At 38.5% G+C, this 27,960-nt stretch overlaps 1 protein-coding gene across 1 annotated transcript in view; it reads right to left on the minus strand.

The window, feature by feature from the left end:
• Positions 1 to 27,960, minus strand: part of SPOCK3 (SPARC (osteonectin), cwcv and kazal like domains proteoglycan 3) — a 473,026-nt gene that overhangs the window by 112,110 nt on the left and 332,956 nt on the right. Inside the window, exon 4 of the mRNA XM_082253008.1 lies at positions 6,297 to 6,423. Within this exon, the coding sequence (XP_082109134.1) occupies positions 6,297 to 6,423 (127 nt within the window). The remainder of the gene's footprint in view (positions 1 to 6,296; positions 6,424 to 27,960) is intronic.

Consider the following 27,960-nt stretch of genomic DNA (forward strand, 5'->3'; position numbering starts at 1 on the left):
TTGAGGGATAAGGCTACCTCCTTTAACAAGGAGGGGAGATAAGGCTATTACCAATAATTTTAAAGTTAGACACAAAGCTCTTATTATTGGTTATGCAGGGCAAATCAGCAGCTCTAATGGAAAGTAAAGTATGTGCATCTGAAAAATAAGCATTAAAGAGAACCCGTTGCTTTGCACTTTATGGACGAAGCACAGATTCACTTCAAGTTTCTTTCCCCCTCTAAAAAAAAAAAAATCTAGCGAGAGATCTGCTTTTACTCTTAGAATTGCAATCAGTTATAACAGTGTCAGATAACATGACGACACATCAACAGATGAAGGGACCTAGATTGCAATGATAAAAGCCCAGCAGAGACCCATTTCTTCTCATGCTTGGTTGAATTGTGGGCAAGCATGTCATTATTGCAAGTATAGGGAAATATAATATTAATCATACTTTTTTCTCACTTTCCTGAATGTTTTGGCTTTTTGACATTAAACTTGCCATGGTTTACAAACATGCAAATACAGATGCTGCTTATTAGTTAAAGAAAACATTTAAATGTCAGAATCACAGTTACAGCACCAAGCCTAGATGCTTCTGAAACCATCTGTATTTTGAAGTCTTTTAAAACTGTTTGCTAAAATCTAGCCTCAACAAAAATCACTTTTTAGTTTGTGAATTTGCGTGAGAAGTGAGAAGAAAACTTTCTTTGAAGCAACTGTTATAAATAAAAGCATTGAATGTTTTCTAAATAAGAATAACTACACAGCTGTAGGATCACAGTATATCAAAAACAACCATATGCCCATCAATGTGTTCACAATCTACTGCACATACAGACGCTTTAGTTCCAAAACTAAATGGGGAACAAACATTTTTCTTTTTCAGCTTAATAAAACATTGTATCAGTTGGAAACTTCTTGTAAATGTCATAGATGTGCGCCATGTACTTTTACAACACGTTCTTGTTTTAAATATAGCTGTTGCATTTTTTATACAACAGAAATGCAAAAGCTTCTACTCATTACTTTCTTGCTAAGACAACAAATGTGAGGGTTATATACAAAAATAAATGGATGTCTTCAATGTTTATATCATTGTTTGTAAAGGTAATGCAAGCAAATAAAGATTTTGTGAAAAATATATCTAATATTTGTTAGTTTTATCAAATTTCACCTGCTGCTTTATGTGAAATGATTTAAAAAGCATCTATCCTAAAAACAAAAGTCAATAAAAAATACATAAAGCACAAACCTTTCAACACTTTATTTTATGCATACACAACAAACCTAATATATGTGTGAAGAAGTGATTTATCGTTTACAATATTACTGATGAAATGACTGATAATACTGCGAAGGTCTGAGTCCTTTAAAAGTATATCTGTAATGAAAGAAATATAGGGGGCTGCCATTGCTGGCCTCTTTCCATTGATTGCCTGAATGTTATGGCTTCAGTTTTATCTGAGTGATTTCATACAGAAAAATATTCAGCAGAAATATAAACAATATTAATATATATACATGTGAATATACACCCATACATGTACTGATTGCCAGCTGAACACTATAGTGACAATACAAAAAACTCCTTAGTAGAATATAAAGCAATAATCAGTGCAGTGCAAACAAAATATAAATACAAGAACATAATTATAAACATGCAAGGAGAAAGAGATCCATGAGATGATATTTGTAAAATTTGGATGATAAGAAGTAAGGATGTAAATCTCTGGGAGAAGTTTCCAATATAATATAAAAGTGTTAAAGAGTGAGTCCAGCCCATCCACCACAGACAACAGCAGCCTCTTACCTTCCTGATAGGACCGAAACAGTTAAAATACAATTTTCCCACACCATGGGGATATATGCTCCCACAATCAATTCACAGTACAGATGTCACTGGCTCCTCCAATCGTGTATATGCAAAATGTAAAAAAGAAAACATCTAGTGCTCTCTGCAAACACCTCAACTTTTTTTAAAAGAATAAAATTCACTCAAAAGCACAGCACTTTCAGTAAGTTCACGTGTATGGGCATAGCAGTATACAGATAGTAGAATCAAAGATGGCCACCGGTGACTGCAGATGTAGCTCCTCCTCCCCCCACCAGGGGGAGGGGCTATGTCTGCAGTCACCTGTGGGGAGGATATATCCCCATGGTGTGAGAAAGTTGTATTTTGACAGTTCTGGTCTTTGTAGGAAAGTGAGAGGCTGCTGCTGTCTGTGGTGGATGGGCTGGATTCCCTCTTTAACACTTTTATATTATTTTGGACACCTCTCCAATGGGGATTTACATCCAGACTTCTTATTATCCAAAAGCTACATATATAATCTTATGGATCTCTTTCTCCTTGCATGTTTATAATTATGTTCTTCTATTTTTATTTTGTTTGCGCTGCTTTATTATCTGAGTGATTCAATGAACACGTACTAAAAAATGTCACTTCAAATGCTTTTCTCTGCATTCTTCTTGTAAGCCCAGTTGGTGAAAGGCAGCAGGCATGATAGGCATGGAACTTGCACTTTTAGAAGAGGTCAGCAGTGGTAGCCACCACTGGTAGAACTAGGGCACCCTGGGGACATTAATGATGTGATGTGGTGCACTTGAAAAATGGAGCTAAATCCTCCTATTTACTGATATTGCTCCAAAATGCAAATGGTGTGCAAACTACAAATGCAAAAAAATGTAAACAAACCATATGATTATATTCATCAAGGGTTCAATACCTGAAAGTGCAATGTCTACGATTAAACCATAAATTAATCAAAAGTGCAATACGTAAAGGTGCAATGCTATGTAAAGTGCTTCTCTGTGCAAAAATTGCAATAAAATGTATATATAGAATCAAACCATATATAATAATGAGTAAAAGTGCAATATTAAGGTGCAATAATTATTGTGCAGCAATTTCGTGCTCAAGTGTGTATGCATATGAAAGTGCCCAGTAACTGTGCATATGAAACCGCAGGCAACAAATAGTCCAAATAATTAGTCCCTTGTGCAAAAATTGGGGCAACCCAATGTGGTGACTGTACGTGATACAAGCAGTAGTGGTGGCACCCTCCAAATCACCGCCAATGCAGACTCACCAGATGGTGTTGATCTTTGTTGGCATATGTCAACTAAAGATCAATTTGTGCTTAGGGGTCTCCATGTGCTGGATGGCTTATGTCCCAATGGATAGAATTCCTGTGAATGGTCTCAGAGGGCAAGATAAGGAAGAGGACTCCTCATGGTGTAGTAGGTGAAGAGCCGGTTCACATAGGGGCGACCCGACTTGCCGGGGCGACCTCAGAGCGGCATGCACGGACTTCATATCATTGAAGTCAATGCAGGTCGCTCCAGGTCGCCCCAAAGTAGTACAGGCCTAGTCTAGTAAAGACTTGTGTCGCTCCTATTAGAACGGGTCCTGTGCTAATCTATGGCAGGCGACCCACGGCGACTTGTCAGGCGACTAGGTCGCCTGACAAGTCGCCCCAGTGTGAACCGGTTCTAAAAATAATCCGTATTTATTTGGTAAATAAAAATATACAAAATGTGCAAATCCAGCAGACACTGTTCAATATAAATAGTAATGGCCCGCATTGTCTCCCGTGGTCCGTTCGGTGCCTTGCTGTCAGCCGTAGCCTAGTACAGGAAGCCGCGCTGCTCCCGGAAGTAAGGTGTAAATGGCGTGCGGTTCAGAACAGGCCCAGAACGAGGCAGCGTGCGTGTCAACTTGACGTGTTTTGTCACAGAAATTACGTCATTGGAAGCTGCCCCACTGCACTTACAGTAGCAGGGCCTTAAAGATGCATGATTAAATAGAACATAAGTATACCCTGTACACACTGCACATATATGCCACACCACTTGTACCCACCAAATATGCTTTCATTACTGTGCAACAAGAGATACTCCTACATAAACATAAACTCTCCCATTACATGTGTTTGCGGCAAACAATATAGACATTATTACTATATAAACTAACACTTTTTCTTAGTCTACCTCAAAGAAAAACTCAGAACTAAAATAACCAGGGACAACTTAGCAAACAGCAACTCATGGAAAATGAACAGTTTAGTTGTAAATTTATAAAGTATGTTGTATGCAGGGGTCATTAGTATGTAATTTACAGGTCAAGAATATATAGCATACAGTGTGCTGGTATCAGGGGTATGAAACATATAGCCTATTATACAGAGTGCTGTGGTGAGGATTATGTAGCATACAGTTCAGTGTACTGAGTTCAGGGGTCAGGAGTATGTAACCTAAAGCTGACAGTACAGAGTGCAGTGCTCAGAAGTAATGTAAAATCCAGGGTACAGACCGCATTGTTCAATATAATGTAATATACAGCACAGATTAAAATGTGAACAAGTCAGAAGTGTACAGCGCAGATTAAACTCAATAAAAGTGCTTGTAAACCTCAGATATGAAAAATGAACGTACAACCCAATGTTGTATGTACTAACCTGAATCTAAGTCTGGTTCCTCTCTGATCTCTCCTCTCCCTGCTTTCTGCATGATTCACTCCTAATAGATTAAGCCAACACCTCCAACCAGGATATGGCCCGCCCCCTCTAGGGCACAGTGGTTTATTCATACTTTCAACTCTATGTTTTTTTAAGCCAGCTCTCAGATTTCCTGGAGCAGATGTTGTGCAAAATGTTTGTTTTGGACGACTGTAGAGGATAGAGGGCTGCAGATTAACAGGTACAACGTGTGTGGGAGCATTTGTTTCATCTCTGTGTATCATCTGAGACTAGTCATTTCACTAGGTATATGTGAGGCGTTTACAACCACTTTAAGGAGGCCAATGTGTGCTACATACTTCTGACTGCTGTGCTCTGTATGCTGTGCTTCATGAAGCATTCTGACTGTCGCATTTCTAAAAAACAGAATAGTAAGAACTATTTACCCTCAGTGCAGATTTTAGGCCTATGTAACAAACTGCCCTGCCTATGGAGTACTCCTCCAGCACCAATTCAGCCACTTCTCCAGCAAAAATGTCTAAATACCCCCCTCCCCCCTCCTCTCCCAAGCAACCTTCTTTCTTCTAAGCAAATAACCCCTCCCCCCCCCCATATCACGCTCACCTGTTTACTTGCCTGCTTACAAGCAGACAGACACCTTATAAATGCTAAGAGGTAGCATGGGAAAGCTTCCCTCTTCTCAGGTGTTCTTGAATAGTCATGGGTGGCACGACCTTCAAAGCCACGGAAAACATAACTTTTGGATTACCAGAGGACTCTGTATAGTGATAAATTGTGAGTGTAGCTGAGTCATTAGACCAAGGAGAAAATTTGTGAAACATTACCCAAATGACCAGACCTAAGTATCTTTCATAAAAGATTTACTTTAAAGCTTAGGATAGCCACAGTACATTGGAATATCAGTTTGTGTCCCCCCGCCTCGATCGGTGGAACATTGTTGTTTGATATAATACACCTATGAACACGTTTTGTTTTTAGCTCTCTATGGTTCTTAATTGAGCTTACTGTTTACATCCACTGCATGGGATTTCCATGTACAGTATGTACCAGTCTATTTTCTTCAAAAAAATACTGTACCAGAATTATCAGTTTGCCTCTTATATCTCATAGACATTCTAATTCTGGGATCTACCCATAATTCCTATAATAATACTGTATATCTCATAGGCATTCTAATTCTGGGACTTACCCATAATATCTACAATAATGTTGGCAGCACTAATTCACACATGGAAAGCACAAAGGTGTAATTCAGTTTGCAGTTATGTATGTATATTACACTACTAATAATTCATTAAGGGTGCGGGACAACATCAGGGTTTCTGTGTGTTTGCAATGTCTGCTGAAATGGGCACAGCTTATAATTCTAGTATCAAATATTTCGGAGGCAGAGAGAAGCCAGCATGTGCTTTAACTTTCCAAAAAGAACAATGAACCAACATATCTGTTTTTGATGGAGATGGTCTTTGCATAAAAAGCAGATCATAGGAGATATATGTTCACTCTGCAAAATGTTTATAAATAATGTGAAGCTACATTTATTGTGAATACCCAAGCATATGCAAAGAATTTAAAAAAAAAAAACATAATTTTCCTTTGCACATGATTAGCTTTTCAAAGTGAACACAGCTTTCCCCTGTTCAACAATATTTACTTGGCTAAGAGAACATCCTCTATTTCTTTAGTAAATCAACTTCTATAGATCCTAAGTGTGCCCGTATAGCTGTTGTACCACAGATTACAAAGCAAGTCAAAAGTGCTAAACATCGTGCAAATTCAAAAGATTGACTTTTGGGCTTTAGAAGTTCAAAATTAGTTAAAATGAATTCCTACCTGAGATGAATATGAATGTCCATCAGACCCACATACAGGACTTGTATAAGCAACTGGACATTGCTTGCAACTCGACGTAATAGGAACACCTCTCCAGTACTTATAAGTTAATCCAGCTTCTTTCATGCTGTAATAAAATAGAATCTGTTAGATCTGTGTATGAAAGGAAACAAATGGCAAATTCACACTTTAACTGAAATTTCCAAACAAAATGCTGTATTTAAACACTAGCCAGTATAAGTTGCTCACAATGAATTTTAATGTTGCTAGCTACCATGTATGTTGAATGTGACAAATGACTGCCAGATAGGTCATGACCTGGAAAAATGAAAACCTTTTTAGACAATTCTAAACACTTATAAATGTTTAATATGCCTGTATTATTAATCAATATATACATATAATATTAGATTATTAAAGTAACCAATCAGAAACACTTCTTTGGTTATGGAAACAGCCCTCTTTCTGACTTTCCATCATCTACTTTTACGGCACTTACAGTATATAATTTGTATTGAAGCTGAATAGCCTAATGGGGATGTATAATGATTTTTTTTTCATATATTTTATTTATTTAAATATTACAGTCAGGATGGAAAAATACAATTTAAGTACCTCAAGACTGGAGAATTTCTCCTCCTGCCCAGGCCATTTTTGTAGTTTTCAGCACTGTCACACTTTGAATAACAATTACTTAGGAATCTAATACTGTACCCAAAATAAATGTTATAATTTCTTGAGACTTATAGAGCTTTCTTTGGTAGTATTTAATCACCACTCTTTTTTTTTGCTATATAAATGAAAAAAATATACATAAAATTTGAAAAAAATGTTTTTCTTAGTTTCTTTTATAAAATGTTGGTAACAACAATAACCCAAATCAGTGTATATTATTAAGCTTGTGTGAAAGTTATATAGTCTACAAACTAATATATATATATATATATATATATATATATATATACATACACACTATATTACCAAAAGTATTTGGACGCCTGCCTTTAAACGCACATGAACTTTAATGGCATACCAGTCTTAGTCCATAGGGTTCAAAATTGAGTTGAACCACCCTTTTTAGCTAAAGTAGCATCAACTCTTCTTGAAAGGCTGTCCACAAGGCTTAGGAGTGTATCTTTGGAACTGTATGACCATTCTTCCAGAAGCAAATTTGTGAGGTCACTTATGATGGAGAAAAGGCCTGGTTCGCAATCTCCACTCTAATTCATCCCAAAGGTGTTCGGGTTGAGGTGCAGGTCAGTCAAGTTACTCTACCCCAAACTCACTCATCCATGTCTTTATAGGCCTTGCTTTGTGTGTTGGTCCAAATCATTTGGTGGAGGGGGGATTATGGTGCAGGGTTGTTTTTCAGGGGTTGGGCTTGGCCCCTTATTCCAGTGATAAGAACTCTTAAGGTGTCAGCATACTAAGACATTTTGGACAGTTTCACACTTCCAACTTTGTGGGAACAGTTTGTGGATGGCCCCTTCCTGTTCCAACATAACTGGATATCATTGCACAGGTTCATAAAGACATGGATGAGCCAATTTTGGGTGGAGGAAGTTGGCTGACCTGATCTCAACCCGATAGAACACCTTTGGGATGAATTAGAGTGGAGACTGTGAGCCAGGCCTTTTCGTATACATCAGTGTCTGACCTCACAAATGCGCTTCTAGAAGAATGGTCAAACATTTCCATAGACACACTCCTAAACCTTGTTGACTTCCATCCCAGAGGAGTTAAAGTTGTTATAGTTGCAAAGTGTGGGTCAACTCAATATTAGACCCTACAAACTAAGACTGGGATGTCATTAAAGTTCATGTGTGTGTAATATATACTGTGACCAATCACAGACATCATAGCAGTAAGCAACGGCATCATGAATGGCATCCATTGGTTGCTACTTTTCATGTGACTGCTGTGATTGTTTTTTTCCATGGGGTTGCAACCTTAAAATCCATAATAGACCTTGTCATGGATAAGGGTCCTGGTAGAAATTTTAGGTGGAGCCCCGTGGTAATTTTTAAATTGTCATTGTTGCTGTAGGATGTATTACAACAAATGGGACATGTTCAAATTACAAGTACCATCCAAGTGCACAGAAATCAGTGGTCAAATTAAGAGTCCATGATCATGCTCGACATCTGTTTAGTAAGTATATCCAAAGAAAGAAAAGACAATGAAAATGTATGCAGACCTGGACGAGCACAGTAATAAATCACTTGCAAAATCCGAATTCTGTAATATCTTTGACATTAAAACAGGTACAGCTCCATGCATACTAAAACACATAAAGGGACAATGGAAACTTCAGGAAGAAGAGCTGTCAGTTTCACTTACATTGGGATTGTGAACTAAGCTGTGTTTTTAAACAGAGTACTTGTCCCTTTGCTGAGATATATAGTGAGTGCTTGGTGACTGATTTGGTAAATGTATTTTCTTCTTTGCAATCTTTTACCTGCCTGCTTTAAAAACACTTCTTTCTCTCATTTTCTGTCCCTTCCTTTAAAAACAAGGGTTTATTCCTTCCTTTCAGTCTGCTAATTAAGGGGGCTGGTTCACAGGTGGGATAAAGCCAGCATTCAATTCACATTTGAGCCTGCTTACATTGGGATTGTGAACTAAGTGAGATATGAATAAGCAGAGTTTGAAACAAAACAAGTCTTGAAACCTGTACATTTTAAGTTTGCAGTAAGCAATATAAATATTGTAACTGGGATAATAAGTAATAGCATGGTTAAATGTTTTGTCCAGTGCAGATTGTGCCACAGGTTTACAAAAATGGAGCACCAGCTTTTGAATGAAGACTGCAGTGACAGATGAGAGCAGATTGTCCTCCCAGAAACTCACATTAGAGATCTAGACAAATGAACTGCAACATTGAGGAGACTTAACAACTCTGAACGTAGTGTTCTGATCACTAAACAGGGAGATAATAGGGTTGATGTGGAGGGTGCAGGGGAAAGCCAGAATGATAGGATAAAAAGCTGGGTTACTTTAACTATAGGGAATAAAAGGGGCTCAAAGAAAAGGAAGGACAGTCCTGTGGGTACCCAAGCAAATGTGCAAAGTTGGGGCGAAGGTGTGTGGGTGGCAAACTCAGTGGTGGCAGCCCTAGATATCACTACTACTCCTAAGTCCTGAAAGAGTATCACACCTGGTAGGGATGGTGAGGGTAATGCAGAAAAAGCCTAGAGAGTTGGTGGCAATAGGGAATTCCTTAGAATAAGTTGACACTGATCACCTCAATCTATTGGTTTGCTGTCTCTCTGGTGTCAGGGTTCCGCATGTGGAGCACCAAATAACTTTTAAATATGCTAAATCAAAGAAGGGAGAGCAGCTCACCATAAAATTAGACTTCTGGTTTATTAAAGCCAAACGATGCACAATACATTTCATAGCACATGGTGGACCAAGTAGAAACATTACTGGGATGGGCTGGGCATGATCCATCTGTCTTGGTTCATGTTGAAATAATTGACAGAGTATATGGAAGATGGATAATTACTAAGAATCAATTTAAAGAACTAGGATGCAAGTTGAAGAGATAGACCCCCAAGGTTATATTCTCAGGAAATTTGCCTGTGCTATAATCAACACAGGAAAAACACAGCAAGCTTAGAGAAGTAAACACAAGGCTAAAGGCCTTTTGGGAGAGGGAGAGGTTTTGTTTTTAAGTGTGATGGGCTTACTTTTATTTAGGGTGTAACCTATATGCTAAAGATGGTGGAGAATATAAAATGGGATTGAGGATAAGAGTGCTGCTGCGGAATTCAACTAAAGGCTCATTCACAAGTGCAGTGGGCATAGCTGCTCCTCTGAAAAGTGATCCAAGTGTGTTTGACAGGTGGTGAGGAGGCAATATGTTGCCTCCTTACCACCTGATTTAAACCCATGATTGCCGTGCAGTGCACGCAATTAGGACACGGTAGTACGGCAATTAGAGGTTTAAATCAGGCATAAGGAGGTGACACTGTGAACGGTGATCTTTGAATTCTCCCATGTTGGTCAAGTAGATCTCAACCTCTTTAACCACTTGCAGCCCGCCCGCCGCAGTTTTATCGACATTGGGGTACGTCGGTTTATGGGAGTGGTGCTGGGGGCAGCTCTCGCCCCCACTAGGCAGCGGGGATGCCGATCCATGGGGTCGGCAGCCATGATTGCCGCTGGATACCCGTGATCACTTCCCACTGAGAGAGAAGGTCAGATGTTGTAAACACAGCTGACCGTTGTTCTCTCTGAAATGATTACAGAGCACCTGTGATCCTTTTATATAGGATCACAGGTCTCTATGATCATTTCAAAAGTCCCTCCCCCATACAGTTAGTAAACATCCCCCTAGGTTAATCCCTTCCCTGCCAGTGTCATTATTACAGTAACAGTGCATATTTTTAGCACTGATTACTGTAGTAATGTCACTGGTCCCCCCAAAAGTGTCAAACATGTCAGTTAGGGGTCCAATCTGTCTGCCGCAATGTCTCAGTCCCACTAAAAATCGCAGATTGCCGCCATTACTAGTAAAAAAACTTTTGCACAAACCAATCATTAATACGCTTATTGCAATTTTTTTCATCCTAAAAGGATGAAACATTTTGATTTAATTTTTTTTTTGTTTATAGTGCAAAAAATAAAAATTGCACAGGTGATCAAATACCACCAAAAAAAGCTCTATTTGTCGGAAAGAAAGGACATTAATTTAATTTCAGTACAGTGTCATGCAACCATGCAATTTTCTGTTAAAATAACACAGGGCCAAATTGCAAAAATGGCCTGGTTAAAGCCAGCTGGTTAAGGTTGCCCACCCCTGCTGTAAAGGCTGTGAAAGCATGTGAAGTTTTGAAATCTTGACATGTTTGGTATCAATTTACTCTGTGCAACCTATTCTTTTATATTTTATCAAAATTGGGTATTATAATTTGTTTGTGTGGATTAAAATGCATTTAAGGCTCTTTTCACATGGGCGGTGTGCCAGATGGAGTCCGTTTTGCTCAGCGGGGATCGATCAACTAATCCCCGCTGAGCAGGCGCATGACAGCTCCGTCTCTGCTCTGTGTGCAGAGATGGAGCTGTCAGATTCCTGCTCTCCTCTATGGGAGATCGGATGAGAACGGACCACCTGTCCATTCTCATCCTATCCTATCTAATCTTCATCCAATCCGGATTTCACGGACAGGATCGGATAGCAGCGGGTGTAAGAGGAGTCTCTGCTGCCATCCACCGCTCCATAGGGCTGCATGGAGCATCTGATCCGGTCTGCCTGAAAAACTGAGAGGCGGATCGGATCAGGTCAGAAAGCCCGTGTAAAAGGGGCCAAAGTGTATTTTTTTCCTGAAAATTTGGATTTGGTAAACGGCTGCACAAATATCGTGCAATATAAAAAATTGCAACAAAATAATTTTATTCTTCAGGGCTTCTTATTTTTAAAAATATACAGTATAATGTTTAGTGGGTTCTAAGTAATTTTTATGCAGATTCTACATATATGTGAAAATTTGAAAAATTGCGCTAACAGAAAATGGTTAAATACCTTCTTCAGCTTGGTGTATACAAAGAAAAATGTGGAGGTCAGCTCCATAATGGTGATAGTATTGTCACTGTCTTAAAAGAACCACAGTACTGTAGCTCAAAGTTGGTTTGATACAGAAACAGTTAGAAAAAAGGTTAATAATGCCCCTGGACCAGATGGCTTACACCCACATGTCCTCAAAGAGTGGAGCTCTGTTATTTTGAAGCCACTGTTTCTAATTTTAAAGTGTTTACCAAGTATCTGTAGACCTGTTATTTCAACTTCGATAGTCGGGGAGATTATCAAGAATTTGATAAAAGACCATATATATGAGTTTTTGCTAGAAAACAATATACTAAATGATAAGCATGGTATGGAAGGGATGTAAAAAGTTGTCAAATAAATCTGATTTCATATTATGAGGAGGTAAACAAAAACATAGACATAGAAGAAGAAAATATATCCAACAACATGATACTTTTCTCTTAAATACGCTAAAAGAACATAGCAATAATTTTAAGCATAAGCACGCATTTCTGATTATGCATTTAAAAGATGTAATTTGTTTTACATCAGCATATACATACATTTTCTATTATGATTATTGTTATATCAGTCATTGTTAAAAACCATATGTTACAAAAACAGTGTAATTCTCACATGGAGGCCTTTACTTCTTCGGCAGAACAAAGGTAAATCATTAAGTGCCAGAATGCTCATTAGTTTCTATAGCAGTAAGAAGTCCCAGCAGGTGTGATATTGCAATAAAAACAGTACGGCTATCATTTTCACTGCACCCCTTGGGAGATTATACAGGTATGAGCGAAACCAATAGAATATTGCAGAATGAAGGCGCTATTTGTTGGAGCGTTATGTAAATATTAATTAAGCATTTCCACTGGAGGACCCCCAGGGAACATTTGTATTGAATGTTCACTTGTATTGAAATTTAAAATAAAAAAGGAAGATAACTGGAAGTTAAAATGTATAGGTCTGTGCCTATGCAATTGATTAAATACCCAACTGTTTTAATTTCTGCTGAGCAAACTTTAAAATGTGTGTATGGAGCTATGTAGCTAATGATGTGCTAATTTTTAAGCTAAATAATCGTGTGCAGGAAATCAATTTAACAAAATTTGCTATCTGCAAATAAGGTTAAGATAACATCCACAGATAAAAAAAAAAAACTTAAAAACCTTGAGATATTTACCATTGTTTAAAGTGCTCTGGACCTAAACATGTTGATTTAATTTATTAGACATTACTTGCTAGTAGCTGGTTTTAATGTAAAACTAAAAATCTTTTGGACCACTTATTGTGCTATAACAGGCTGTTGCCTAACCCTACAGGGAAAGTATATTGTTTTCAGTCAATATTTTGAAAAATGTTTTTGAAGGTTTACATTTTGATTAATTAACTGTTCATTTTTGTATTTTTAATGCTTGTTTAAAAGCTTTATTTTGCAGGTCATCGGCTGTCAATGGGTTTCTCTGCTGACAGCTAAATAAAAAAGTGCCGGTTAAAAAAAAAAAACACCCTTTGGATTTTAAGGGGAACTCCACGCAAAAAAATAATGGCATGGGGCCCCTCCCAAAATCTATATCAGACCCTAATCCGAGCATGCAGCCTGGCAGGTCAGGAAAGGTGGGGGGAAGAGCAAGCGCCCTCCCCCCTTCCTTAACCATACCAGGCCACATGCCCTCAACATAGGGGGGTGGGTGCTTTGGGGCTGTGGTTGTCAAGGTCTGTGGGCAGGGGGGCTTATTGAAGTCTGGAAGCCCCCAAGATCCCAGCCTCCCTATGTAAATGGGTATGGGGTACATAGAGGGGTGCTGAACCACCAACCCCCCAAAAAATGTTCTGTCTTCTAGGACGGCCGCTGGCGGAATGCCTCCTCTGTGCTTTGACAGTTCTTATATAGGTAAGGGCAAGGCCACCTGGCAATGTCATCTGGTGGCCCCGCCCCCTTGTAATGTCGCAACTGCCAAAGAGCGGAGGAAGCATTTGGCCGGCCTAGAAGGCAGGGCATTTTTTAAAAATTTTTCGTGTTGGCAGTGCAACGGGTGTCGTGATTCATGATGGATTTACTTTTTTACTGTTTTTTTAATAAAGGACTTTTTTTTTTTTTTTTGGTGAATGGGTAGGGGTACTATGTACCCTATACCCATTCACATAGGGGGGGCTGGGATCTAGGGGCCCCCTTGCTAAAGGGGGCTTCCAGATTCTGATAAGCCTCCCACCCACACACCCCAACAACCACAGCCCAGGGTTATCGGTAAGAGATCCTTGTCCCCAACAACATGTTGAAGGCATGTGGCCTGGTGTGGTTAAGGAGAGGGAGGCCCTCGCTAATTCCCCCCCATTTCCTGACCTGCCAGGCTGCATGCCCAGATACGGGTCTGTTATGGATTTTGGCAAGGGTTCCTCTTAAAATCCATACCAGACCCGAAGGTATACTGGGGAAGACCCAACGCCATTTATTTCTTTAAATATATAGCCTGGTGCTGGCAATCGCAAGTCATTTTAAATGTGATTTGACTAGGTTTTTTTCTCAGAAATGTAATTTTTGCTGCAGCATGTTCTATACAAGGTACAGATGTGCCACTTTACAGGCAGACTAAGGGAACCCCTCAGGCACTATATTTAAAGGAATTATTTATTTTTATCATTGCACTTAAGGTGTTATAAAGATCACTTCTCCTACAAAAATGATCATTTAAAATAAAAAATGTTTGTATTGATACATGCCCCACAGGGCAGTACCCAGACCCCCATACCCCTTTTATGGCCAATTACATGCATATAAGCCTTCAAAATGGGTACTTTCAATTCTTCCTGTCCAGCTCCCATAGACTTCAATAGGGTTCGCTGTTCCGGTTAGAACTTTTCCACTGTTCGGGAGTTCTGCTGCGTACCGAACAAAGAGTCGTTCAGCCCATGTCTAAGCTCCTAATAGCAGCTGGCCAAATTACACAGTTTATTTAGGATTTTCACAGCACAGTAGCAAAATGTTCTGCAGAAAAACTGAAGGGTGCTACTGGCTCCCTACAGATGGTAAATACAAAATATTTGATGGTTACCTAACTGGAAACAAACACACATTTTACTTTTTAGTCCTGTACGTAATAAAGAAGATAAACTCGCAAAATGCTACAGGTTTGGTTTACCAAGGGAATAGCAAAGTTAAGGTTCACTGAGTGTAGCAAATAAGAAGAAGCAATGTTCACTTCAGTCAACCTATCACGTGTTAACAAAATCCTGTTTTTAGCAAATGATTGGGTATTCAAAGAGAACACAGATTCACCCTATTTACTATCATTCAGTTTGCAAAGTGAACATATTACATTCACTTTGCTAAGTGAACAACCTAATTTATTGAAATAAATCAGCCCTTATGCATTATTCTTAAAATCTTAAAAATTAAATTCAATTGGAGAAAGGTTGATAAATACCAATTACCAAGCAGCCTGTGAATAATGTTTTTTTCTAAAATTAATCTGGTATAAATGTAAATGTTATGGTATAGCAATACCATAAGGTCAATGTAATATTAATAACACAACTTGAACAGAAGAGTCTTATAATATAGTTATTCAGAGACTTTTTTGCCCTTGCCTCTGCTTTGCAGTCTCTCCTTTTAAAGCCCAACTCCAGCATTTAACCTTGCAGGGGCGTATTTTTTTCTAATTCCTAGAGTTAGGCTTTAGGAATACCATTATGGTCAATGACACTGGCTATTCTTTGTTACATTAAGACCCCATTCACACTGCCGCGACCAGAAAGTCGCCTCATAAGGAGCGACTTGTTAGCGCGACTTTCAGCGTGACTTCAGCGCGACTTTGCGCGAATTCAGCATGACTTGTATGATAGACGACTTTGTACGACTTTGTATTTGGACAATCAGAATATGATGGTTCTGGGTCATGCTCAATCACACCAAAAAAAGTTCTTAAAAATTGTCGTTTTTGATAGAGAGCCAATTAATGAAAAAATTATTGAAAAAAAAAAAGAGATTTCTTTGGATTTAGTGTCTGGGGGGTATAAAAAGTGTACCTGTGAAGTTTCAGCTCTGTAACATGTCCAGAACCAGAAAAAAAAGATCATTTTTCTTAGAATTTTTAGTAGCACAGGGATATGGCTCCGCTCCACCTGGGCATTTTTGTTGCAGGCATTTACCAGGCATTTTTTGGGCGTCTTTGGAGGCAGGCATGACTTTTTTTGGATTTAGTGTCTAAATCACTAAATCCAAAAAAAGTCATGCCTGCCTCCAAAGACGCCCAAAAAATGCCCGATAAATGCCTACAACAAAAACGCCCAGGTGGAGCGGAGCCATATCCCTGTGCTACTAAAAATTCTAAGAAAAATTACCTTTTTTTTCTGGTTCTGGACATGCTACAGAGCTGAAACTTCACAGGTACACTTTTTAGACCCCCCATACACTAAATCCAAAAAAAGTCATGCCTGCCCCCAAAGACGCCCAAAAAATGACCGATAAATGCCTGCAACAAAAACGCCCAGGTGGAGCGGAGCCCCATCCCTGTGCTACTAAAAATTCTAAGAAAAATTATCTTTTTTTCTGGTTCAGGACCATTTTTAATGGAAAGTCGGATCACAAGTCGCTTCAATTAAGATAAGGAGGCGACTCCCATTGAAGTCTATGGGACAAGTTGGATACAAGTCGCCTCAAAGTAGTACAGGACCCTTTTCTGAAGTCGAAGCGACTTCAGTAGTGCCAATTAAGATGGCACTTATTGATTAACATTGCTTTTGTTATGTCAAGCGACTTGGGGCGACTTGAGGGCACACAAGTCACCTCACAAGTCACGGCAGTGTGAATGGACTCTAAGGGTAATGTAATAATAGAAGTGTGGATGAACACGCTTTTGAAAATTATTGAAGATGCCAGCATGTACACTGCTCCAAAAAAAAAAAAAAATGGAAGGGACACTTTGAAAACACATCAAATCTCAATGGGAAAAAATATAATGCTGGATATCTATACTGATAAGGACTGTGCAATGTTTTGGGAATAAAAGGATGCCACATTGTTTGACAGAAATTAAAATTATAAACCTACAGAGGGCTGAATTCAAAGACACCCAGAAAATCAAAGTGAAAAAATTATGCAGCAGGCTAGTCCGTTTTGCTGAAATTTCATTGCAGCAATTCAAAATGGTACTCAGTTGTTTGTATGGCCCGTACGTGCTTGTATGCTCGGATGGTGTCCTGTGGTATTTCCTCCCAGATCTGTACCAGGGCAACACTGAGCTCCTAAACAGACATAGGTGCAACCTGGTGGCGTCGGTTGGACCGAAATAAAGTCCCAGCGGTATTCTATTGGATTTAGGTCAGACGAGCATGGGGACAATTCAATGGTATCAATTCCTTCATCCTACAGGAACTGGCTGCATACTCTCGCCACATAAGGCTGGAAATTGTCGTGCACAAGGAGGAACCCAGGATCCACTGCACCAGCATAGGGTTTGACAATGGGTCCAAGGATTTCATCCCAATTCCCAATGGCAGTCAGGGTGCCATTGTCTTGCCTGTAGAGATCTGTGCATCCCTTCATGGATTTGACACCAAAGACCCACCACCAAACCGGTCGTGCTGAAAAATGTTACAGGCAGCGTAATGTTCTCCACAGCTTCACCAGACCCTTTCATGTCTGTCACATGTGCTCAGGGTGAACCTGCTCTCATCTGTGAAAAGCACAGGGTGCCAGTGGAGTACCTGCCAATTCTGGTGTTCAATGGCAAATGGCAATCAAGCTCGATGGTGCCGAGCAGTGAGAACAAGGCCCCCTAGAGAATGTCAGGCCCTCAGGGAACTATCATGAAGTTTGTTTCTGATTGTTTGGTCAGAGACATTCACACCAGTGGTCTGCTGGAGGTTAGACTGTAGGGCTCTGGCAGTGCTCATCCTGTTCCTCCTTGCACAAAGAAGAAGATACCAGTCCTGTTGATGGGTTAAGGACCTTTTACGGCCCTGTCTAGCTCTCCTAGAGTAACTATCTGTCTCATGGAATCTACTCCATGCTCTTGAGTCTGTGCTGGGAGACACAGCAAACCTTCTGGCAATGGCACTTATTGTTGTGCCATCCTGAAGGAATTTGACCGACTGTGCAACCTCTATATGGTCCAGGTATTGCCTCACGCTATCAGAAGTGACACCTGACCCTAGCATAGAAAAATGAGTAGGGGAAAAAATGTCAGTGACCTTCACCTGTAAAATCATTCCTATTTTGGGGGTTGTCTCATTTTTGCCCATCTAGTGCACCTGTTGTTAATTTATTTAACACCAAAGCAGCTGCAACTGATTAACATCCCCCTTTGCTACTTAAAGTGCTTGTTACCCTAAAAAAAAACAGATCCTGTTCCCGTAAAGCATAATATACAGCAAAGTGCTTGTGCTGTGCGATTCGCCCCCCCCCCTTGTATCATGCCTGGCTGATTCTGCCAGTTTTTACCCTCCTCCTTGTACACTGACCACGGTGTATCATGGCTGCTGAGCCCTGACACCGTGGTCTGCGTATGTGCCTCCATCATCTGCTGCTCTCCCCTGTCTCCCTCTGTCCTCCTCCCCCTCCTCTCCCTGCCTGTCAGCTCATTAGCACCACTCTGCTCCCCTCCCAGCTGCTACAAAACTATGTGATCTTTACATCACGCCCCCGTTAGATTAAAAACTGTATTCTAGTGCCTGTGCTTTATTTAAAAAAAGCCAATTTCTACCTGTTTTCACAGTGCCACTCGACCGTTACATGACTCCTAGGCTCTCTCCTCCTTTCCTCCCCGCCTCCCCAGCTGACATCAGAGGAAGTTCTTGGCCCCACCCCCTGGAGATGTAAGACAGGGAGAGAAGAGAGCCGGGAGTCACCTGATCTCCGATAGGAGCTGTGAAAACAGGTAGAAATCTGCTTTTTTTTAAACAAAGCACAGGCACTATGATACAGTTTGTAATCTGACAGAGGAAATGATGTGAAGATCACATAGTGGCTTAACAACCACTTTAACTGACCAGATCAATATCCCAGTAGTTTACTTGAGTTGATGCTGTACTCTGATTAAAACATGTTCCTTTAATTTTTTTTAGCAGTATATGTCCTAATTATGTTCTACACAGAAATTATTGTTAGGATGGAACTGACACATTTCATAAAACATAAAATAAATAAAATCTACAATAGTATAGATGTATAGGTAAGTGTATCTAAATCAATTTTTTTAAATGGAGGGGCAGAAGAGGGTTGGAACTATGCTCTCTATGCCCTCTTAGGAAGAAAAACTCTCTGTATTTGTCCTGGTGATACAAAAAATTAGCCAAAATGTTACTGCTTTCACCGGAGCATGAAGGGAGGGGAAATATTTTATTGGGGGCACCACCTACAGTGACTTCATTTTAATAATCTCCTCACTGGGACATGACTTAAATATCTAACATGGATCCTAAACATTCCCCACTCTGTCCAAAACAAAAAAAAGTAGGACATAACTTAGACAATCAAATATTTATTTAGAGCTGGATAAATTGGGAAAAGATAATGATTTCTGCTAGTTGTTTATTGGTGTCTGGGACGAGTTTTTTTTTTTTTTTTTTGGGGGGGGGGGGGGTAGGTATTTTTCCATATACTCTCTTTCTCTGTCCCCTTTGGCAACCTAACACTTCCACTGGCTAATAAAAGGTGCTTTTATTGCTGTTTGTGCTTACATTGGAGACAAATTGCTCACTTTCTAGTCCTGAGGATGTGGGTGGCACAGACCTGAAGTGGGTGGCACAGACCTAACACTTTATCTAAAACCCAGACTTTTTTTATCTAGCATTAAAATGTGTTAGTAAGAAAATAATTTCTGCAGAAAAGGGAGTTGACTAGTTTCCTAATTAAATAAAAATGCCCACCCATCTTGCCACCCTTTGAACTTGGCAGAAGACAGACTGTAGAATAGCTGTAGAGTATTCCTGCGCAAAGAAACATGTTGCCCCCCCCCCTCGCACACACACTTAATTATTATGTGCCTTTTACCATTATGTCTACATCAGGGGGTAACACTGCACCTACACTTTGTTTTGCCTGAAATTCCGTGCTCCATATTTTCCCTCTGTTCTCTGTCATATGACTAGCATTATAACCACCAATGACCAATGCCCCCTTCACCAGTGGCCCCAACCATACTCCCCTACCCTAACTCCTTGGCTCTCCACATGGTTTCCTCTAAAACTTTTAATTGCTACTTTTGGATTCCTATAAAAAAAAAGGTGAATTGACAGTATGGCTGTTCCTGTTCATGTTGCCGTGTTTGATAGTGTTATAGTTCTTCATCTAATCACAGATAGATAGGCATTACTGAAAACTGTCTCATTTGATTCCAAATTTCAACTCTCATTTGTTTTCAACAAATACAAATGACCACTGGGAACTAAAACATATGAAAAATGTGTTTAGTTTAATGGATTGCATACTACTGCCACAAAGAGAACAGGTGCATTTATCATGGGCAATCTATGAGTCTATAAATGCTGTGATAAGTGGTTGTTGTGTAACCCTTTGAATTAGATTGAGGTGATGCTCCGGGTTACTATTTGGATTCCTCTGTAAAAAATAGTAACATTATCTCAACCAGGGAAAAAATTACATATAGCATGTAACTAACTAATTGATGTTGTCTATTAGGGAAAGAATGTAGCTGGAAATATTTTTTCTTTATATCTGCTATGTCTACCAGAAGGAAATAAGCCACAAATTAATTATTTATATAATTCAGCACCAGGATCATTCAATAAAGCAAAGACCAAAGTGCAAAGTACAGCAATTTGAGTAATAAGAAATTAGAATTCAGATTTTATTAATCTTTTTTCAGTAAGCTAAAATAAAATTAGTTACTATGGGTTACTAAACCTTACACAGGATCAATGCCTTTCACAATTCTTTAACAATTAAAATAATCACTTGAACCGTACATTGTTTAACAAAAACATATTTTAAGTTTTGGAGAACATTTACACTGCTGAGACTTCACAGCCAATGATTGACTGATATAATCAAGAGGAAATAAAAATGCAATTTGTTCTTGTAGAATCCCCTGCAGCTTAATGCTTTCATTAGTGTACAACTCTCAAAGCTTTCATATTGTTTTATATGTGTGGACCACCTTGTATTTAAGTTAAAGACAAATCCTTTAAAACCCATTGAAAATTAGACTGTTTAAAACATTCAATTCAAATTCAATTACTGCTCTCAGCAAGGATTTTTTCATGTGAAATGGAAATTATACTTAATTTCTTCTATTTACATATCCAAAGCCTAATACACACATTCCATTAATTCCACGTTTCAGCTAATGTCTTTTTAAGAAGATATTAAATGTCCAGAAATGTACATAAATGTGGCATATGGTAATTACAATTATTATATGTTTATATAGCACCATGTCCATACTTGTTTTAAATATCTTTTATTATATAACCATATATTTAGAATTACAGTTTTATTCTAAAGATATTCTACCTAATATAAGTGACCCAATAACCAAGATGTACATTTGTTATGCAAACACTCTACATATCAAAAATAAATACTGGCTATGATTCTATTTCAGTAAATAGTCAGCGGATTAAAATTAGAACCTTTCTAAAATGTACCACTTAATTTTTAACTTTAATTTTTCTAACTATGTGTGTATGAAAAACAGTTTGGAGGAAAATTTATTATCAAAGGATTGGAACAGAATTAATAGATTGGTTTGTGAAGGTTCTTTGAATAGTTTTGAAAAGCACAAGCGCCCACTAAGTGTAGCTTTATTAACTGTAATACAAGTAAAACCAATAAATATTACTCCCAAAGGTGTGAACAAAACGGGCTAATCAGGAATATGGGGTAGAGGTCATCTTCAAGGTGGGAAAGAAGAGATGAACACCCAAGAGAAGAAATCTAGGCGGTCAGGGTCTGGGGCTCTGTGGCCTGGTTTGCCAGTGGTTTCCGGCACTTCCAGGTCTCGTGGAACGGATGACACTGCAGGTATGACGTCACTTTCCGGATATGGCATTCTGTATTCAGCGACACGTTTGCGGAGCATGCACGCCTTCATCAGGCTGTTTGTGCCCATTTTGTTCACTCCTTTGTGAGTAATTTTCATTGGTTACTTGTGTTCAAGTTCATAAAGCTACACTTAGTGGGCGCTTGTGCTTCTTTTCAGTGCCTTGCCAAGAGTTCCTTTCTTGCTCTACACACTGCTGCCAGCCTAGTTAGCTATTTATGGGCTCTTTATGGACACTTATAGTCCTCTTTTATATGTCCCAACTGATGTTGTTGTTCCCACATTCAGCCCCATGTCTAGTGCTCTAAGACCCAAACTCATTGCCTATATGTGTGCCGATCTCATGTTTCTTTGTATATAGTTTTATTTTAGCTTTTATGGTGCAGGTGAAGGTTCCTGGTTATAGTTCAACATGGTTGTCTTCTTGAAAAATAGATTTTGAGATGATCATTATAATGTAACTGATTCTGTTACTCATTTAAACTTAAGAAAATGCCATAAAAGCTCCATTATAATCCTGGAAAGCGCAAATGTGCTTTTAAATTCTACACTGATCTCTCAGTAGCTAAAAAATAGTAACATTTTGGAAAATGACAGTTAATGTTGAACTAATAAAGCATAATGCAAAACTGAATTGAGTCTACGAAAATTATATGAGAAAGAATAATTGAATAAAATCAGTTTTTATCTCTTCTGCTCTACAATTGCTATATTAAACAATGCAGTCAAACTATCAAGTTATGTTTTATTATTCTGACCCATGTCTACATGCAACTAATTTTCTTCTTGCCCTACCAGCTCTCATTTTTTCCTTTAACATAAAAATATCTAGTAAAAACATTGATTTTTGGGAGGTAAATGTTGTTTAGATTTCTATTTGCTCTACAACTCAATAATCTTGCACTGTGAGTCACAAATTCACTTTCATTTGATTACAACAGATATTTAAACTAGATGTCAATCCAAACCCTTATCATCCCTGCTCTTACATCAGTGTAGAAATTGTGTAGCTCATGGGCGGATGACAAGTTATCTTCATTGTACTATGTTTCTTGATTTTAATATAGAGTTTTTTTTAGAGTTGGAGAGAAGCATTTACAGTATGTACAATACTTTAGTCCTTAGTATGATTAATGATTTATCAGAATAAACTGTTCTTCCACATGGGACTGCAGCTCTACCAACTAAGAAACTAAAGTTGTATAAAGGAAAACAGAAAGAATACAGGAATACTTCTCATTTATAGCAATTCTACATGTTCAGTTACAGTAAATAACAGTTTATATTGCAAGAAAATAGGTTGAGATTAATACAAGGGATACAAATGACTAAGCAGCCAACAAATATTAACTGGGATAATGATATTGAATTTTCAGATGTAATTATGCAATATTAAAACCGGCCTATCCATGATGACATCAAAGTTATGCTTTTATTTCTGCACTTGTCAAGTAAACATACAGCTAGGTGCCAAATGTCCAATTCTGATACATTTTGCTACATGAATACAGGGTCACATACTTTAATATGTATTTGGTACCCTTTTAAAAGCAAACAAAAATATTTTATTTTATCAATTAGGATTGTGTGGCAAACCCCATTTATACACACTTTCAGGTGGGGTCCATATAGCAATGATCATGGGAGAAATGCTTTAACAAACAACAACTAATTAAAACATGACTGATAAGAATTTAGTATATACAGGATAGGAACACAATCTCCAAATAGGATCATGCTTTATGGGTTTTTTGTTTTTTTTTGCCTTCCTCTGGATCAACTGTGTGTATAGGATTGTGTATATTGGATTGCATCATTTATTTTTTTCCTATTTATTGGTTGAACTAGATGGACTTTTTTCTTTTTTTTTACAAAAGATTTTATTGGAACCTCAAAGCCAAACAGCGCAAACATAAGTAACACATAATAAAGATATTGAATGAAATGTACAGCTCAAATGACAGAGAATCCACATAGAAATATTCATATAAAAATGACATCACATAACAAAGAAGCTTGAGTCCTGCCAGTAACTAGGACTGTAGAAAAATACATGGTATTAGATACAAAATGTTAGATCGAAAGGTAATTATGCAATAGAGACACATTTGTCCCAGCTATCCCATATACCTCTAAAAATATGCACTTTATCATTCAACAAGTGATGGATATCTTTTGAAAGTCTAAGCATCTCCATTCTAGAAATAACCTGTGACCACAAAACCGTGGAGGGTCTCCAATTAAAGGCAATCATTCATTGGATGGCACTGAATAAAGTATGTAACAACCTTGTGATAGGGAGTGGGACATCGGGGATTGATGCGAAAAGTAAGCACATTTGAGGAGTAATAAGAACATTCCTATCAGCCACTTGCAAAATTTTAGCAGAAGTGAGGTTCCACAACCCATGCAGGTGACCACAGCTCCAGAATATATGCAACAACCTTTTACCCTCCTCCGAACATCCCCTAATACATCTGGATGAGGTGGAACGGTAAAATGAGTGAATTAATGAATACCTAGATGGACTTTTTTCAACCAAACTAACTTTGTAACTATGTACCACTTGCTTTTCCCTTCTAGCTTGTAAGTTCTCATGAGCAGGACTCTCCTAATCCTTGTGTATTGAATTGTATTTAAAATCATGAATAATAATAATAATAATAATAAGTATTTTTCATAATTCCCATAGTACTCAAGTGGGGCTTTTCCACTGCATGGAACCGAACGGTTCGGCTCGCTTTTGTGCTTTTCCACTGCTGGTACCGCATGGTATGGTGTTGGAACGGTTCGGTACGGTACGGTATGGTGGCGCTTTTCCACTACATGGAACCGAACGTTACGGCTCTCTAAAACAGTACCACCTCGATTGTGGTTCCAAGAGGTACCATACCGGTACCATATCCCACAATCCTTTGCATGCAGTCACTACTAGCCACTGATTGGTCAGAGAATAATTGTTATCCCACCCACTTACTTTAGTACTACTTTAGTGGAAAAGCAAACCATACCAAACTGTACAGAACCGTTCCAACACCGTACCATGCGTTACCAAGTAGTGGAAAACCAAACCGGGCCAAGCAGGGCCAAGCAGGGCCGAGTAGAGCCGAGCCGGTACTTGCAGTGGAAAAGTGCTTAAGGTTTATGCAAACCCTAATGACAAACCTCTCTTATTTGCTCCCTTTGTTAGGTTAATTATACAATTGAAAGCATTTTATTATATCCATTCAATATATTTTGATTGTCCTGAACTTCAGTGAGCATGCAACTACCCCCTTAACTCTGCCTGTATCAGAATTGTTATCAGCCCCCTATGTTATAGAGCAGAGACTAGTGGGAGTTGTTTTGCAGTCCTAACAAATGTCCTATCCTAGGGTGACAATACTTTTCATCTGTAGATACAGTACCCTGAGTGAGGCGCTCAGTGAGGACAGGAAGCTCAATAATGACAACATCATGGGGTAAAAATAAGTGAAAAAAGCTCATAAAAAGTAAAACAAATACAGCCAAACCTAAGAACTAGAAAGTTGCCATATATTAAATCATTCTTCTTGGGTTTTAGAAATAGCAGCAATTTAGCTTTTAGACTAACTTATGCTCATTTTAGTGCTCTGTTTCCACATTCTTTTTTGTCATGTGCAGGTTTGAAATTCAGTCAAAGTCAAGTTACAATATACAGAAGCTTTAAATCATACAATAATTAAACACAAATGTACAGCAAAGTATATTACACTCGCTTATATATTACTGTTGGTGTGGTCCTATTCGATTTCCAAGTTTTGATATTAGACAACGCAAGAGTAGCTCGTCAAATCTCAGCCTTTTGCTGCTTTTCTATGTTGTTAGTTAACCTAACTATAGACTAATAGATCTGCCTAATCTACTTTGCAACCTGGCAGTCAGACCTCGGTATTATCGTCAGTCATGAAAATTCCTCAGGGTCAGAGGGATTCTAATGACAATAAAAGCACTTGAATGATCATCACATGTACATGTATATATTGGGTATATAAAGGTATTAATATATGGAGAGACAGCCAACACTTGTTGCAGATTGGCATTACCACAGCAAAGAAAGTGAGGATTTCAGGAAATGTGATGCATTTTCTCAAGCCGTATATTAGCTGAATAAGTGTCAAAGAAGTCAAAGATCCAGGAAGTTTAATCACAGAATCAATTCTTATAAACAATATATTTTATTATTACATACTCATACAATACTCTTACAATGCCCACAGTGAATTCATGTAAGTATTTGCATAAATTATTCATCCTACATACTGTATGTACAATATGTGGATGGTAAGTTTTTTTTTTTTTTATCTAGTTAGCTATAAATCAATTTGTATATGGCTGAAGAAAGAAAAACAAAAAAGCCATGTCATGCTCCCATCAAGTATGACCAATTGAAAAAAAAAACAAAAAAAAACGTATAGCTGAGAACATACTGTATTTTAAGAAAGCTGCAGTTACTGTACCCAGTATAAGTTCACCTAATAAAAGTATTATGAACTCAGAGACAGCTGTCATTTCTCTGGATAATTCACCAGGATATTTTCTTTTACAGATATGAAATATAATTATAGGCATGTCATTCACTTTACATGTCCCTAAGCATTCAGTGGTAGCATTTGCTTATATACTAAAAAGGCTTTCAAAAATAGGCAACAAACTTACTTATTGTTAATATCAAATAATACCCTATGTATATTTTAGTACACTATCCAGGATGTCATATTTCTATTTAATATGACTTTAATACTCATATTTTAATTTCACTGGCTCACTCATACAATATTTTTATGACTTTGTTTTCTTCTCATGGTTCAAGAGTCATCATTGCACATAAAATTGAATTGACCAATTTTAAATTAGATGTGTTTTTGATATCTGGCATGATAATAGGTTTTTGGCTGCTGTTACAATTCTGTAATACTGTTTATTTTATGTGTATCATCTTCACAGTCAGTAAAATCTTGAAAAGCTTTGGGATGAGACTTCCTCTTTGTAGTGTAAATCCAAATCTTCCCTATGTATGAAACCAGTAACAAATCAGCCTTTATAACTAAATAAAAGTTTTTTTTTTTTTAATCTTTTACATCTGCACTTGCTACACAAATGGAGGCCATTTCCATAGGATATAAGGAACATATTGTACAGATACTAGAAAAACAAATGTAATGCTTAACCACTTAAGCCCCAGCCCTATTTCGGACACTTTTTGTTTACAAGTTAAAATCATTTTTTTTCCTAGAAAACTACTTAGAACCCCCAAACATTATATATATTTTTTTAGCAAAGAGAATAAAATGTCGGTCATTGCAGTATTTTTTGTTACGCGGTATTTGCGCAGCGGTCTTTAACCGCTTGCCGACCGCCGCAAGTAAATTTACTGCGGCGGTCAGCCCCTGCCAGGCAGAGTGACGTTAATTAACGTCACTAGCCTGGGAGGGTCTGGGGAGCGAGCGCGCGCCCGCGGAGGCGCGCTCCCGCTCCTGCGCGGTCACGGACCCCCCCGCGCGTGTGACTGGCGGACCCGATGTCCGCCAGTCACTCGGCGATCGTCGGGGGAGAGGGAGAAAGTCAGGCGGCTTGTGTAAACAAGCCACCTGTCATTCTCCTCGGTGTAAAAACACTGATCAGACGGATCTACTATGTAGATCCGTTGATCAGTGTCCTTACACCTCAAGCCACAGCCAATCACAGTAGAAAGCACACCCCTAGGGACACACACAGCCCCTCCCTCCCAAATAAAGTTAACCCCTTCACTACCAGTGTATTTTTACAGTAACAGTGCATATATATAGCACTGATTAGTGTAGAAATGTCACTGGTACCCCCAAAAGTGTCAAAAATGTCAGTCAAGGGTCCGATCTGTCCGCCGCAATGTCGCAGTACCGCAAAAAAAATCGCAGATCGCCACCATTACGCGTTAAAAAAAAAAACAACAAAAATGAGAAAAATCTTTCCCTTTGTTAGTAAACGCGATAACTTTTGCGCAAACCAATAAAAATACGCTTTTTGCATATTTTTTTTACCAAACATAGGTAGGATAAAACAAATTGGCCGAAAATGTTAAAAAATTTTGATTTTTACATTTTTTTGGGGGAATTTCATATAAAAAAAT

Source organism: Pelophylax lessonae (genome assembly GCF_965119305.1).
Source record: "Pelophylax lessonae genome assembly, chromosome: 1".
NCBI classification, from domain to species: domain Eukaryota; kingdom Metazoa; phylum Chordata; class Amphibia; order Anura; family Ranidae; genus Pelophylax; species Pelophylax lessonae.